This window comes from Saimiri boliviensis, chromosome 17, assembly GCF_048565385.1.
Source record: "Saimiri boliviensis isolate mSaiBol1 chromosome 17, mSaiBol1.pri, whole genome shotgun sequence".
Lineage (NCBI taxonomy): Eukaryota > Metazoa > Chordata > Mammalia > Primates > Cebidae > Saimiri > Saimiri boliviensis.
In genome coordinates this window covers 69447580-69463601 of record NC_133465.1, presented here as the reverse complement: position 1 = coordinate 69463601, position 16022 = coordinate 69447580, and the positions used below count along the sequence as shown (strand labels likewise).

General features: G+C 50.1%; 1 protein-coding gene across 5 annotated transcripts in view; it reads left to right on the top strand.

The window, feature by feature from the left end:
- TBC1D16 (TBC1 domain family member 16) overlaps positions 1–16022 on the top strand; it is a 95405-nt gene that overhangs the window by 67000 nt on the left and 12383 nt on the right. For 4 of the 5 annotated variants that reach the window (XM_039476421.2, XM_039476420.2, XM_039476419.2 and 1 more), the window contains exons 4-8: positions 11698–11859; positions 12879–13026; positions 13882–14049; positions 14597–14745; positions 15456–15590. In XM_039476421.2, the coding sequence (XP_039332355.1) occupies positions 11698–11859; positions 12879–13026; positions 13882–14049; positions 14597–14745; positions 15456–15590 (762 nt within the window). The remainder of the gene's footprint in view (positions 1–11697; positions 11860–12878; positions 13027–13881; positions 14050–14596; positions 14746–15455; positions 15591–16022) is intronic. The other variant, XM_039476422.2, reaches the window with a different exon arrangement.

The following is a 16022-nucleotide window of genomic DNA, read 5'->3' as shown; positions in this document are numbered from 1 at the left end:
ATTTTTCTCTCCGGTTGATTGTCCTTTTGGTGTCATATCAAAGTGTCTGTGTTTTCTTCTAAGAGATTTATACTTGTAGCTCCTACACTGGTCTGTGATCCATTTCGAGTTAATTCTTGTAGGCAGTGTGAGGTGACGGTCTGACTCCATTCTCTGCATGTGGCCATCCAGGTGTCTCTATGCTACTTTCTGAAAGGACCATCCTTTTACCCGGCTGGGCACAGTGGCGCATGGCTATAATCCCAGCATGCCTATAATCCCTGTGGGAGGCTGAAGCAGACAGATCACTTGAGCTCAGGAGTTCAAGACCAGCCTGGCCAACATGGTCAAACTCTGTCTCTACCAAAACAATACAAAAATTCGGTGGGTGTGGGGCACACTCCTGTAATTCCAGCTACTCAGATGGTTGAGGCATGAGAATCCCTTGAATTCAGGAGGTGGAGGTTGTGGTGAGCCGAGATCTCACCACTGCACCCTGGCCTGAGTGACAGAGTGAGACCCTGTCTCAAGAAAAAAAAAAAAGATTATTCTTTTATCAGTTGAATTGCTTTAGCAAACTCGTCGGAAACAATTGACCATAGATATGTGGGTTTATTTCTGGACTCTCAATTGTTTTGGTTCTTTTGAAAAACACAAAAATAAAATTAATAAAACAATTCTCTTTACAACACACACACCACAAGACTTGTGCACTTAAGACTATAAAAGCAGAAGCAAATTAAAGACCTAAATAATTAGAAAGACATCTCATGTTCATGGATTGGAAGACTTAATATTGTTACCATGGCAATACTCTCCAACTTGATTTGCAGATTCAACTCAACACAATTCCTATCAAAATCTCAGCTGTTTTTTTTTTTTTTGCAGATACCGACAAGTCGATCCTAAATTTATATGGAAATACAGGGGACCCAAAATAGCCAAAACAATATTGAAAAATTAGGACTCACACTTCCTAATTTCAAAACTTACTACAAAGCTACAGTAATCAATATGACCTGATACTGGCATAAGGATAGACGTATTGATCGGTGGAATAGAATTGGGAGTCCTGAAATAAACCCACCTATATATGGGCAGTTGTTTCCAACAAGCTTGCTGAAACGATTCAATTGATGGAAGAATAATCCTTTTTATTTTTTATTTTTTTGAGACAGGGTCTCACTCTGTCACTCAGGCTAGAATGCAGTGGTGAGATCTCGGCTCACTGCAACTTCTGCCTCCCTGAATTCAGTGGAGGCTAAGGCAGAAGAATCAATTCAGTATCAGTGAGCCACCAATATCACACCACTGCACTCCAGCCTGGGGACAGAGCGAGGCTCCCCCTCAAAAAAAAAATTAGTACCAAAAATTCCCTTCTTATTTCTGATTATCAGTAGAAATGTATTTAATACCACTGAACTGTACATTTAAAATGACTGAGATGGTACATTTGATGATGGTTATATTTTAGCGCAATAGAATCATTGGGAAAAGGGAAAAAGTGGCATCTGCTTTGAATCACTCGAGATTCATTTGCCTTTTCTAGAATTTTATGGAGATGGGATCACTCTGCCTGCGCTCGGTTCATTTGCCTTTTCTAGAATTTTATGGAAATGGGGTCACACAGCCTGTGCTGGGTTCATTTGCCTTTTCTAGAATTTTATGGAAATGGGATCGCACAGCCTGTGCTGGGTTTTGTCCTGCTTCTTTCAATGGGCATAATAATTTTGCCATGCGTTCATGTTGCTGCGTGTTATTGCTGAGTAGTGTAGCATGGTATGTACAGACCACAATTCATTACTACACTGGGTTGATAAACACTTGGTTGTTTTCAGTTCTTAGCTATTTTATTTCATTATTTTTCATTATTATTATTATTATTATTTTGAAGCAGAGTTTTGCTTTTCTTGCCCAGGCTGGAGTGCAGTGGTGTGATCTCAGCTCACTGCAACCTCCACCTCCAGGGTTCAAGTGATTCTCCTGCCTCAGCCTCCCAAGTAGCTGGGATTACAGGTGTGTGCCACCACGCCCAGTTAATGTTTTGTATTTTTGGTAGATACAGGGTTTCACCATGTTGGTCAGCCTGGTCTCAAACTCCTGACCTCAGGTGACCCACCTGCCTCACCCTCCCAAAGTGCTGGGATTACAGGCGTGAGGGATTAGATGCGTGGTGGATCACATCGTGTTCCTGTAGATTGCATTGAGGTTTCTATTTGCATTTCTCTAATAATGAATGATGTTGAGCACCTTTTCATGTGCTTATTGGCCATCCAAATATCCTCTGTGGTGAAACGTCTTTTCAAGTCTTTTGCCCAGATAGGGTTATATTTGACTTTATGAGACACTGCCACCATGCCTGGCCAGCTCTTAGCTATTTTAGATAAAGTTCTTACAAACATTTATGGACAAGACTTTGCGTGTGTTTTTATTTCTCTCGGTAAATACTTGGGAATGGAATAACTGGAAACGGGCCTGTGTTTAATTTTTAAGAAATTGCTGAACTTTTTCCTAAAGTGGTTGCGCCATGTTGCATCCTACCAGCAGTTCACGAGGGTTCGTTAGCTCCTCCGTGTCCTCAGCAACACTTGGTGTGATCAGTCTTGTCTGCCGTAGCCTCTAACAGGGGAGCAGGTGTCTCTCATTGTGGCTTTAATTTGCGTTTCCCTGATTACTGGGGAGGCTGAGTATCTTCTCCTGTAGCCTTTTGTGTCTGGCTTCTTTCACTTGACGCAATACACCTGAGATGCATCCCCATCGCCACGCACATCAGCAGTTTGCTGCTTTTTATTGCTGAGGTGTCTGTATCCCCTTGTTCACGCGCACCATGGCTCATTTGGCCATTCACCAGCTGAAAGACATTCGTTCATGTTGTTTCTTGTTTCTTGCGACAATGCATAAAACTGCTGTAGACATTCACACAATTTCATGTGAACATTTTCCATGTATTTTGGGTCAATACGGTGGGGGGTGGGATTGCTGAGTCATATGGTAGGGGTATATTTGACTTTATGAGACACTACCAGTTTTCCAGAGTGGCTGTATTATTTGACTTCCCGCCATGAGGTAGGAGAGTTCCGTTGCTTGCCTCCTGGCCAGTGCTCACAGTGTCAGCTTCATTCCTTTGGGTTTTGTTGGTTTTTTTTGTTGTTGTTTGTTGTTTTGAGACAGAGTCTCACTCTGTCGCTCAGGCTGGAGTGCAGTGGCATGATCTCGGCTCACAGCAACCTCACCTCCAGGGTTCAATCGATTCTCTTGCCTCAGCCTCCCGAGTAGCTGGGATTACAGGGAGAGGTGCATCACCATGCCTGGATAGCTTTTTGTATTTTTAGTAGAAACGAGATTTCAGCATGTTTCCCAGGCTGCGTCACGTTCCCTTAGATTGCACCAAGGTTTCCATTTGCATTTCTCTAATAATGAATGATGTTGAGCACCTTCTCGTGTGCTTAGTGGCCATCTAAATATCCTCTTTGGTGAAATGTCTTTTCAAATATTTTGCCCATTTTTGGATTGTGTTCTTTTTGAGATGGAGTCTAGCTCTGTCACCCAGGCTGGAGTGCAGTGGCGCCATCTCAGCTCACTGCAACCTCTGCCTCCAGGTTCAAGCAATTCTCCTGCCTCAGCCTCCCAAGTAGCTGGGACTACAGGCACATGCCACCGTGCCCAATTAAATTTTGTATTTTTAATAGAGATGAAGTTTCACCATGTTAGCCAGAATGGTCTCAATCTCCTGACCTCGTGATCCACCCGCCTCTACCTCCCAGAGTGCTGGGATTACAGGCGTGAGCCACCACACCCAGCCATGTTGTTTTCTTATTACTAAGTTTTGAGGACCTTTTCTGTATTCTGTATGGAATGATGATTTAAAGCATTTAACTGATTTATGTGATAAACCTTTTATCATGTAAGCATTTGGCAAATGTCTTTTTCCCAGTCTATGGCTTATCTTTTTATTTTCTCAAAAATATCTCTTAAAGAATACAAGGTTTTCATCTTAATGAAGATGAATTTATCCTTTTTTAAAAGTGATGGTCATACACTGGTGTCCAGTCTAAGAAATCTCTAACAACATTATTGCGTTTTAAGAGTTTCTTATACATACTCTAGGTACACGTTTTTTGTTGACTGTTTGTTTTGTGAATATTTTCTTCCAGTCTGTTACTTGCATTTTTGTTTCCTTTAATAGAGTATTTTGATGAAAAAAAGTCTTTAATTTTCCAGTTTATTATTTTACTGTGTTCTTAGAACACACAAAAAAACCACCACATTATTTTATTATTTGGTGTTTTTTGTGTGTTCTAAGAAACCTGGGCCTATCCCAAGATTACAAAGGTTTTTCTCTCACGGATTCTTCTGGAAGTTTCATTGTTTAGGTTTCACATCTAGGTCTGTGATCTGTTTTTAGTTAATTTGGGGCTGTGATGGGGGGAAAGAGTTAATTTTTTCCATGCAGATATCCAGTTGATCCAGTTTCATTCGTTGAAAAGCCATCCTCTCTCTGCTGAATTGTCTTTGTGCTTTTGTGAAGAATCAATTGATATTTTTGGACTCTGTTATGTTGCATTGATTGTTTGCCTGTTTCACCATCGTTATCTTTTCACCAATACCAAACTCTCTTGATGATAGCTTTGTAGGTCTCAAAATCCAGTGAATCCTCCAGCTTTGTTCTTTTTTATAGTTGCTCTGGTTACACTAGCTCAAAATTTTAGGGTCAGCTTATCAATTGTTACTAAAACTTTCTGTTGGAATTTTGATTGGGCTTGTGTTGAATCTGCAGATCAGTTTGGCAAGACTGTCATCCTAACTGTGTTGATTTTATTCCATGGACATGGTATATCTCTCCATTTCTTCAGGTCTTATTTGATTTATCTCGGCAATTTTTGTGTTTCTCGGTGTGAAGTTCTTGAAAGTCTTTTGTTAGGCTTATTCCTAAGTGTTTTATGTGGGGATTTTTTTAAAACTACTATAAATTTAATGTTTTATTTATTTCATGTTCCAGTTGCACGCCACTAGTGGTTAAGGATACAATTAATTTTCTCGATTAACCTTTTATCCTACAGTTTTACGAAATTCAGCTATTAGTTCTAAAGGTTGTTTTATAAATTCCATGAGATTTTTCATGTGAACAGTTGTATCAGCTGAAAATAGGAGCAGTTTTATTCCTTCTTTTCCTGTCTTTTTGCCTTTTATTTCTTTTTCTTGCCTGATGCAGAGGCCGCGGCCTCTGTGAGAACATGGACCAGATGTGGTGGGAGCTGCATCCTTATCTTATTCCTGCTCTCAGGGGAAAGCAATCCCATTTTTGCCATTAGGTATGATGCTTATGGTGGAATATTTGCGGGTGCATTTATCAGTTGGAGGAGATTCTCTTCCATTCATAGTTTGTGGACAGTTTTGTCATAACGGGCATTGGATTTTTGTCAAATGATTTTCTGCATCTGTGCCCGTATGCCTTTTTCATGGGTACCTCTGGCTATTTCCTTAGGATTCGTTCCTAGAAATGAAACTGGAAAGTCAAAATGGGTAAGCACTTTTAAGCCTTTGGCATCCCGTTTCCGAATTGCGATTTGGAAATATTTGGTCAGGGCTGGGCACGGTGGCTCTCGTCTGTAATCCCAGCACTTTGGAAGGCTGAGGTGGGAGGATCATGAGGTCAGGAGTTCGAGATCAGCCTGGCCAACATGATGAAACCCCATCTCTTCTAAAAATACAAAAATTAGCCATGTGTGGTGGCAGGCACCTATTATCCCAGCTACTCAGGAGACTGAGGCTGGAGAATCACTTGAACCTGGAAGGCGGAGGTTGCTGTGGGCCAAGATCATGCCATTGCACTCCAGTCTGGGCAACAAGAGCAAAACACTCTGTCTCAAAAAAATAAAGAATTATTTGGTCAATTTATATTCTTCCTCCCCTGAGCTGAACGATAACATCAGTTTCCCCAAATCCTTCACTGCGCTAGATTTTATAATTTGTTAATTGATGCCAATTGCATATACCACCCCCTCCCCATGCTATCTTGTTTATATTTCCATTTATTTCATTACCCTGGGCCTGGAGATTTTATTGGTTATTTGTATTTATTCTCTACTAAATTTTTTCATTTCCTTTTGCCAGTTTTCTGTTGGGCATTTATTGGTTTTCTTTTTAATTTACATACATTTTTACATATTAAAGATGTTCATCTTTCATATATACATCCCAGTTTCTTTGGCATTCATTGTTTTGTTGTGTTTTTTTAAAATAGATTTTAATTTTTGGAGCTGTTTTAGGTTCACCGCAAAACTGAGTGAAGGGTAGAGAGAATTCTCATCCACCCTCTCCCCCACTACACACACTCACAGCCTGCCCCGCTAGAGTAGTTACAACTCAGGAACCTGCACGTCATTGTCACCCAGAGTCCATAGCTTCTGTCCGCATTCACGCTCGGTCTTGTACACGCTATGGATCTGCACAAATGTATAATGACACAAGTCACCGTGACCACTCTGGCGTCATGCCAGCGTGTCACCGCCCTAGAAGTTCTCTGTGCTTCCCCGTCCTCCCTCCCCACCAGCTCCTGGAAGCCACTGATCTTGTCACTGTCTCCGTGGTTTTGCATTTTCCAGAGTGCCCTGGAGTTGGAATTCCACAGGGTGCAGCTTTTCACGCTGGGTCCCTTCCCTTAGCACACCCCTTCTAAGACGCGGTGACGCTCCCTCGTGTTGCCTCACAGCTTGACAGCTCATCTCTTTCTAACGATGAATAATATATTCCCTTGTCTAGCTGCACCAGTTATTTTTATTTTTATTTTTTTTTTGAGACGGAGTCTTGCTGTTGTTGCCCAGGCTGGAGTGCAGTGGCGTGATCTTGGCTCATTGCAGTCTCTGCCTCTGCCAGGTTCAAGCGATTCTCCTGCCTCAGCCTCCTGAGTAGCTGGGATTACAGGCATGTTCTACCACACCTGGCTAATTTTTGTATTTTTAATCGAGACGGGGTTTCACCACATTGGTCAGGCTGGTCTCTAACTCCTGACCTAGTGATCCGCCCGCCTCGGCCTCCCAAAGTGCTGGGATGACAGGCGTCAGCCCCCGCGTCTGGCTGCACCACTGTTATTTAAACTTACTTATCCGCTCACTACCAAAGGACATCTTGGTGGCTTCCAAGTTTTGGCAATTATGGGGCACCACCAAAGGGTGGCATTCTTCCCGGCCTCGTCTCCCGTCCTCACCAGCACACTGCACACACCCTACTCACTCTTCCAGTATCCTCCAATACCTGCACGTCCCTCCTGGCACACCGTGTCCTGCTCACTCTACCGGGCAGACCAACACAGAGACTCGCTTTGGCAGTCACGGGTGGGAGGCCCCCTCCCCGCTGCTGTGGCCAGAGAAGACTGGCCGGTTGGAGGGCCAGAGCCAATTTCTAACCAGGCAAGAGTCCCGGGCACGGCGGCTACCACACGCCTCCCCCAGCAATGTGCCTCCAGGCAGAAGCTGGCTTAAACCCTCTCACAACCCCTTAGGGGCAAATTATTTGCATTAATTAATTGGTAGAGTCATGAATTTAAGACGCTGTGCTTGGGACCTACAGCTGCGTTCCCATCGACTTTTTGTTCAGCCAACTCGAAAGGCTCGGGGCAAAGGAAAGTTAGCGGTCTGGGTATTTTAAATCTTGTTAAAATCTGGCCCTGGTGTCTCAACCTTGAGAACCACCACTCCATAGGTTTGAAGGTTTCTTCCTCGCCCTCAAGCTTTTCCTGAGAGCCCGCGCGTCCTGCACGTGTCCATGTGTTAATGATCTATTGCTGTGAAATAAACCACCCCAAACTTAGCAACTTAAAGCAACCACCAGGCCGGGCGTGGTGGCTCACACAGGTAATCCCTGCACTTTGGGAGGCCAAGGCAGACGGATCGCTTGAGCTCAAGAGTTCGAGACCAGCCTGGGCAACATGACAAAACCCCGTCTCTATAAAAAACACAAAAATTAGTTGAGTGTGGTGGTGAGTGCCTGTACTCCCAGCAACTTGGGAGGCTGAGGCTGGAGCATGGCTTGAGCACGGGAGGTTCAGGCTGCAGTGAGTTGTGTTTGCACCACCATACTTCAGCCAGGGGGATACGGAGGGACCCTGTCTTTTTTTAAAAACAAACAAAAAACCAAACCAAAACAACAACAACAACAAAAACGCTCACAGCCCTTCGGGTTGGGCTGGGCTTGGACAGGCCGTTCTGCTGTGCTCCCTGGGGTTCACTCAGGTTGCTGCAGCCACCGGGAGGCGTGGGAGGGCGGTGGCTTGGGTGGGCGGAGGGTCTGAAATGGCTCCATTGACAGGTGTCGGGGCTCTGGCATTGACAGCCAGTTTCATGTCTCTTTCGTGAACTCTCGTCTGTCTGTCTCACCTACATGGTCCCAAGAGGGAGAGTGAGGGGCTGCCCAGGCCTCAGAGCTCACCTGACACTGGGTTTGCCACATTCTATTGGTCAAAGCAAGGCCCCCCGCCCCCCGTGCCCAGATTCAGGCGTGGAGAGAGACAGGCGCTCCCCTTCATAACATGAGCTGTGAAGAATTGAGGACATTTCAAATCTAGTCTCTGTGGCTGACGCGGCATAGTTTACCGCGGTGGAGAGAGAACCCATCTCTGTGTTCGCAGTGATACTGCTGGGCTTTCCGTCACTGCTTTTACATTTTGGTGATCCTCAGAAAATGACAGAAATGCAGAGCTGCTACATCTCTCAGAGTTGAACATCTTCTGGTTTTATGTGTGAGACATTTTTAACTTAATGGCATCTTGGGAGTTACTGCCTGAAAAACCCTTCCTTTTAATTTTAATGCATCACATAATTTGATGAACAAGCCAAATTATTTGCAGCATATATGAATATTCTTAAAACCAAATTGCTTTACGTGTGTAGAAAGATAAGCAAAAATAAAACACTAGACATATTTCATTTTCCCTGTAGTTTATTTTCTTTACAAATTTTTTTTCTATGACTTCAGAATTCCCAGACACATTGCATGTTCACTTCAGGCGTGAGCATTCAATGGCTGTGTGTTCTGCCCCAAGCCAGGGCTGGGAGCTGAGGACGAAGGGACGTCGCAATCCCCACCGCACAGCGGCCGGCCTTGGGGGGACCAGGCCTCGTCCTCCATGACCACGCAGGGCGGTGCCTGCCGGACGTACCCCAGTTAAAGCAAACTGAGGCGTCCATCACCTTTGCCCTGGTTTGAGCTTATGCCCTGGTCTTGAATTCATGAATCAGTCAATTAATTAATGCAAATAATTTGCTCCTATGGGGTTGTGAGAGGGTTTTAGCCAACATCTGCCTGCAGGCATGTTACTGGGGAGGCGTGTGGTGGTCCCGGCGTCCGCCACTCCTGCCTGGTTTGGAACTGGCTCCGACCCTCCAAAGGACCAGTCTCTGGCCACGGCAGCAGGGAGGGGCCTTCCACCCGAGACTGCCAAAGCGAGTCTCTGTGTTGCGGCTGGTTTCTGGAGACCTCGGCCTGCCCCGTAGGGTGGACAGGACCCAGTGTGCTGTGAGGGGCCTGCAGCTTTGGGGGAGTCTGCTGCTGGGTGTGGTAAGAAGGCTGGGGGAGGAGGCGGGAAAGGATGCCACCCTCTGTTGGCCCCACTCGGTGGGTGGGGCCGGCGGGCAGCGCTCTCCAGCCACAGCAGCCCCGAAGTTCAATGAGCACGTTCTGAAAGGCGGCACCCATCGGTGTGGGGCTGGCCTCAGACCCGAGACCTGCCCTGAGTTTTGAGCAATGATTCCAAAGCACGACTCCCGCAGGGTCCGCTTGGGAAGACGTCGGGAGCCCTTGGCCTTCGGGGTCCGTCCACGGTGCAGCCACGGCAGTTCGGGTGATGGACCCACGTAACCATCTCTGATCTAGTTTTACCTGACTCGGTTTCCTCGAGAGCTCAGGGCCCCAGCAGTGGGAGGACCTGCCGTGCTGACTTCCTCAGGCAGGACGGGCAGCAAGGCCATCTACCACAGCACAGGACCAGTGCTGTCCCTGGTGCAGCAGAGGGTTCTAGAAAGGCCAGTCTTGCTCTCTGTGGAAGTCGCAAGCGGGGAGGGATTGTGTTGGAAGCCTCCAAAGGAGCTTCACTTAGACCTGGTGCTCCCTGGAGGAGGAAGCGCCTGGATGGATCACCTCCGACACTTTCCGGTCTGAGCTCAGACGGGAAGGCAGGCGCGGCCCGTGCAGCCGGGTCTCGGTGGGGATGCTGCAGCTGGGGTCCGGCACGGAGTCCTGCCTTCACTCTCGTTTTATTTTAGCAGGCATTTGCTAGAGCAGGCGTCCCCAAACTTTTTACACAGGGGGGCCAGCTCACTGTCCCTCAGACCGTTGCAGGGCCGCCACATACTGTGCTCCTCTCACTGACCACCAATGAACGAGGTGCCCCTTCCTGAAGTGCGGCGGGGGGCCGGATAAATGGCCTCAGGGGGCCGCATGCGGCCCACGGGCCGTAGTTTGGGGACGCCTGTGCTAGACCTTACTATTAAATCTCAAGACAGGGCCAGGCACAGTGGCTCATGCCTGTAATCCCAGCACTTTGGGACCACAAGGCAGGTGGATCACCTGAGGTCAGTTCAAGACCAGCCTGGTCAACATGGCGAAACACTGTCTCTACTAAAAAATAGAAAAATTACCCAGGCGTGGTGGCGGACACCTGTAATCCCAGCGACTCGGGAGGCTGAAACAGGGGAATTGCTTGAACCCTGGAGGCGGAGGTTGCAGTGAGCAGAGATCGTGCCACTGCACTCCAGGCTGGGTGACAGAGCGAGACTCTGTCTCAAAAAACAACAACAACAACAACAACAACAACAACAAAATCTCAAGGGACAGGATTTAACCTGTGGCGTGGCTGAATCCGTATAATAAAATATTTCACAATTTGGAATGTAACAAACTCATAAAACAGAATGGAATAAATGGGGTTGTACTGCTGAATTGCAGTACGTAGAGGCTGCACAACATGCTGGTGAGAACATGAGCCACAAAGCTTGGGTTCTAATCTCAGCTCCACCACTTGCCAGCTGTGTGACCTTGGGCAAGTTACTTAACCTCTCTGGGCCTCAGTTGCCTCTTCTTTACAATGGTGTAATACCACTATTCATTTCAGAGGATTTTTGTGAAGATGATATGCAATAAAAGCACCTGAGAAGCATTAGCCCAGGGCCAGGCCCATAGTCAGTATTTTAATAAGTGCTCATGATGTTATTAGCAACACTCACTGATAACCCAAACGTTTTTTTACCAAACAAACCGAACCATTACCCTCCAGGAACGTGACGGGCCTATGGAAACCACGGCAGAAGCCCCATGCTGTAGGCAAACCAAGCCTTGTTGATTTCCTCCCTTTATCCGCATGGAAACGAAGGGCTGAGAGGCTTGGTAGCTTGGCCAAGGTCACAAGCGAGGGACCCCGGTCAGTGTGACCTTGGCTGTCAGGACGATGATGACTTACTGCCTCTATTGACGTGGAATGGAATTTGATCATGAAAATGCTTTCCCATCCAAGTGGAAATGGAATTGTGCAGCGGGGTTCACTCATTCATTCATTCATTCATTCATTCATTCACAGGTGTTTCCCGGGCATATTCAGCTGTGCCTGTGTGTGTGTTTAAGCTTGGTGTGTAGGTTGAAATGGCTTCCCCATGCCACCTGGCCCCCTCTGGGTGGTGTGGGCAGGGAAGCATGTGGCCATGATCACAGGACCAACTGTTCCCCCAGCCCCCCGTCCAGCTCCGACGCCAGCCTGCGCTTCCCGGACAGCAACGGCCTCCTGCAGACCCCGCGCTGGGACGAGCCGCAGCGAGTGTGTGCCCTGGAGCAGATCTGTGGCGTGTTCCGCGTGGACCTGGGCCACATGCGCTCCCTCCGCCTTTTCTTCAGGTAGGAAGCGTCTCTGGGTGCCTCCTGGGAGTTGGCCTTGTGTGCTTTTCCCAGCAGCCTGGGCTTTGCAGTGCACAGTGTGGGGACACAGGACCCCAGCTGGAGTCTGCATAGGGGTCTCTCTTCCTCCCGCACTGGTCTTGGGGGCAGTGGTTCCCCACTGCGGCTCCCCGGCGGTTCTCAGGCCGGGTGAGCTACCAAGCTCATTCCCCTGCCGTCCGAGTGACGTAGCTCGTGGTGGCTTCCAACTCTGGCTTGGGAGAAGAAACCAAACCAGGGCGGAGGGTAGCAGCTGCAGGCCACTCTGATCCCGGGGAGATGCTCTGGAGCTCCGCCACCCATGGGGGCCGGGCCGAGGCTCTGCAGACGGAGGCTCCCTTCCTTTTGTGACGGGTGGACGATGCCTCTTTTCCTGTCATCGTCCCCACCTCAGATCCTCCTCCCTGTAGTCAGGACCGCCCAGCCACAGACAGCTCCAGCGAGAGGCCCGGGCTTAGAAGAAGCCGGCGTGTCCAGCAGCTGGGGGGGTTCCCAGACCCAGAGCCACATTCCAGCCTTTCATCTCAGGGCAGCCGGGGTTGGGCTGACAGCACTGACGGATGTTTAGTGAGTTTCCCTGGAGGGTTATCCCAGAGTTCCACCCACACGCGACGGAGGAGCTCCGTTTCCAGGAGGTTCTCTTAGCAGACTCAAAACCGGATTCCAGGCACCCAGCATCCACCCCCCAGGTCTCCCGGACGGCGGGGACCATGTAGCAGGTCGGGTGGTCATGGGAGGTCTCCAGAGAAGAGCCCCAGGGCCCCCCAGGAAGGAGCAGTTTCGCCATCTTCAGCAAAGGGGGTCATGGTCTGTGTTCAGGCCCGGTTCTGCCCCCGCCCGCCAGCAGCCAGCTCCACTGGGACGCGCTGTTTCCTGCTTCTGAGGTTGGCGACAGTGGCCTCTGATTATACTTGGAAATTAAAAACCCCGTGTTTACATATTCATCGGGCTTCCCTCTCCCCCCTCCAATGGCCCTTCAGCGACGAGGCCTGCACCAGTGGCCAGCTGGTCATCGCCAGCCGGGAGAGCCAGTACAAGGTCTTCCACTTCCACCACGGTGGCCTGGACAAGCTGTCCGACGTGTTCCAGCAGTGGCAATACTGCACCGAGATGCAGCTCCAAGACCAGGTAGCCCGGCGCACCGCCCCAGCGCGCCCCACTCCCCACGGGGACCCGCCTCCAGCCTGGGTCCTGTTGTCTGGGGTCCCTGGGCCCCGGGGCTTACCGGGTGTGACCCACGGTATCTTTCGGCCATCAGAGCGGCAACCTGGGGCTTGAGACCCGTGCCCAGGGCTCTCTGTAAAGTCAGTGCTCCGCACTTGAAAATTCATGTTTTGACAAGACGTCCTGCCATATTTTGCTCAGTCTACGTACAAATGTAATAAGAGCTCTTTAATTATCTGTTTAAGATAGCGTATGTGCTTATTAGAAACGGGGCCGACTTTAAAATTCCCTTCCTTCCCACAGAGCCTCCTGCTGGCTCCCCTTATTACAGTAGCATGGCTTTCTCTCCCCCTGCATTGAACAACCTTTGATTTTTGAATTAAATGTCAGCTGCAGTTTTGCCCTGGATTCGTGACTGCGCGCGGAGACAATCTGACAGGCTGGCTCCCCGCTCGCAGAACAGCCATCCCTTTGTATGTGGCCAATCACATGTAATTCATTGCAGGCCCTCCCGGCAGAGGGAAGTTAGGCCCAGCCAGGCATTAATTCCGTTTTTGCGGCTGGCGCTGGAGAGAGTGGGGGGCGGTGGCACAGTGGGCCGGGGACAAGGGAGCCGCAGAGGGAAACCGATTTTCAGATGAAGGTATTTTCATTTTAATTGCGGCTAATTACGCGCGCCATTTAGGGGTTTGTATGCAGGGGACGGCCCTTGCCCTCCTTTCAGAAGAGAGAGAGGCTTTTCATCCTGGGAAAAGCACCGCGGGCCTCGGGGGCTGGCGGCTGAGATCCTGACCTTTGCCCAGTTTTCCTCGCGTCCAGCAGGTCGCCCCCGAAAAGACCTGCATGCAGTTTTCCATCCGCCGCCCCAAGCTGCCGTCCTCCGAGACCCACCCGGAGGAGAGCATGTACAAGAGGCTGGACGTCTCTGCCTGGCTCAGCCACCTGAACGAGCTGGGCCAGGTGGAGGAGGAGTACAAGCTGCGGAAGGTGAGGCCCGGGCCCGGCCGGCCGGCCCTGCGGAGAGCCGGCCAGGAACCGGGCAGTGAGAGGGAGGGAGGGAGGGCCGGGGCCTGGCCGCCTGCCCGCACCCACGGGCCACCTCCTCGGGAGGGCCCCGTTTTCTTGTGTGAGGTTCTCTGTGAACACACCGATAAAGCAGTCAAAGCCGCTGTGTTGAAAAAAAAAAAAAAAAGAGAGAGAACACCTCCCTCTCGGGTTTGGGGGGATACCGTGTCAGCCTGCATAGAAGGGTTTGCAGTGAAATGCAGCATTTCCAAAACCAGGGATTAGGCCACGACGTGAGAACGACACGTTAATCTGAGCGCCACCCCAGGGGGGGCATTGACATTGAAATGAGCCGGGTTTGTGTCCTGTATGGGAATTGAAGGCCACCGCTTTCCCCTTGTAAACATGCAAATTGCAGAGATCTGAATCAAGGCGCACCAAAGCCACCAAAACACACATCTCTGGGGATTTGGGGGTCCTTTGAGCCGCCCTATTTTATCCCCTCCCCAACTTTTGCCGCTTCCTCCAGGCCATTTTCTTTGGCGGCATTGATGTGTCAATCCGGGGGGAGGTCTGGCCCTTCCTGCTGCGCTATTACAGCCACGAGTCCACGTCGGAGGAGCGGGAGGCGCTGCGGCTGCAGAAGCGGAAGGAATACTCTGACATCCAGCGGAGGAGGTAACCGCCCGGCCGCCCGGCCCGCCCCGCGAGCCGCGGAGGAAAATGTCATTTGAAAAGGCAATTTGAGGTGCAATTCAGCATTGATAATATGTTTCGTGACCCATAGTTTCTTTCAGAAATGGGTCTCCCAGGAACGTGAGTGATAGGGTGGGATAAGTGCAGTCATTAAAGCGAGCACTCGGGCCTCGGAACTGCGGGCTCGTTAGCTCACATGTCAAGGTTTTAGAATTCGCCTTCGACAGACTTAACGAGGCGCTGACGTCCCGCAGCTGAAGGCCGGCGCTAGGAGCAGGGCCCCGAGGGGTGAAGGCCTCCAGAGGCGGGACTGCCGTGTCCGACTTGGGGTCCGCTCACCCAGGCCTGGGGGCAGCTCTCTCTCCGGGAGGCTGGGACTGGGTGAAGCCCCTGGCCTGTGCTCAGCTTCCCTCCAGAACGCTGGTTCGGGGCCAAGGCCTCATTATCCATTGGGCTGCAACGTTCTCTTCTCTCTGGGACGCTGGAGCCTGTGAGGCTGAGTTAATGCTGGGGAGAGCCTTGGATGCACGCCACCCATCCGCCGCGTCGGGGAGAGCTGCAGCCAGCAGCCGCCGCCCAGCTCCCATCCAGGGAACGGGGTTGGGAGGGAAGGCGGCTTCCCGGAGTGTGTCCCCACGTGATGCCTCCAGGTGCCGCCCGCTGACCCCGGCCGGGTGCTCTGCTCCCCACAGGCTCTCCATGACCCCCGAGGAGCACAGAGCGTTCTGGCGCAACGTGCAGTTCACCGTGGACAAAGACGTGGTCCGGACCGATCGTAGCAACCAGTTCTTCCGAGGGGACGACAATCCCAACGTGGAGAGCATGAGGTACTCCTCCCAGCCAGCCCGTTCCCCATCTGCAAGTCTGCAAGCTCTCCTGGCCCCTCTGGGAAGTGGATGAGCCCCCAGCGACCTTCTGCAGGGGCTGTCTTTCAGGTTCAGACATCAAAGCCCCAGAAGTGAAGGACACGCTACTCATGAGCTACTTGAGTCGGCATCTCAGAGCCACGGCATCCCAGGGAAACCAGGGGGGCCCACAGAGCCCCCCATCCCCTGGGCACCGCCAGGCCTGTCCTTGCTTGGCTCATACCAACCACGGACCAGCTTCCCCATGCACCCCCTCCACCTCCCCGTGGGTGGTCCTGCAGTCATACAGCCACACAGAGTCAGAGGCTGGCATCTGTGACATTCTGCTGCAGCCTAGCAAATAATTGCACAAAATTAACAGCCCACAGAAATGTCCCTGCCAGCCCACCCCTT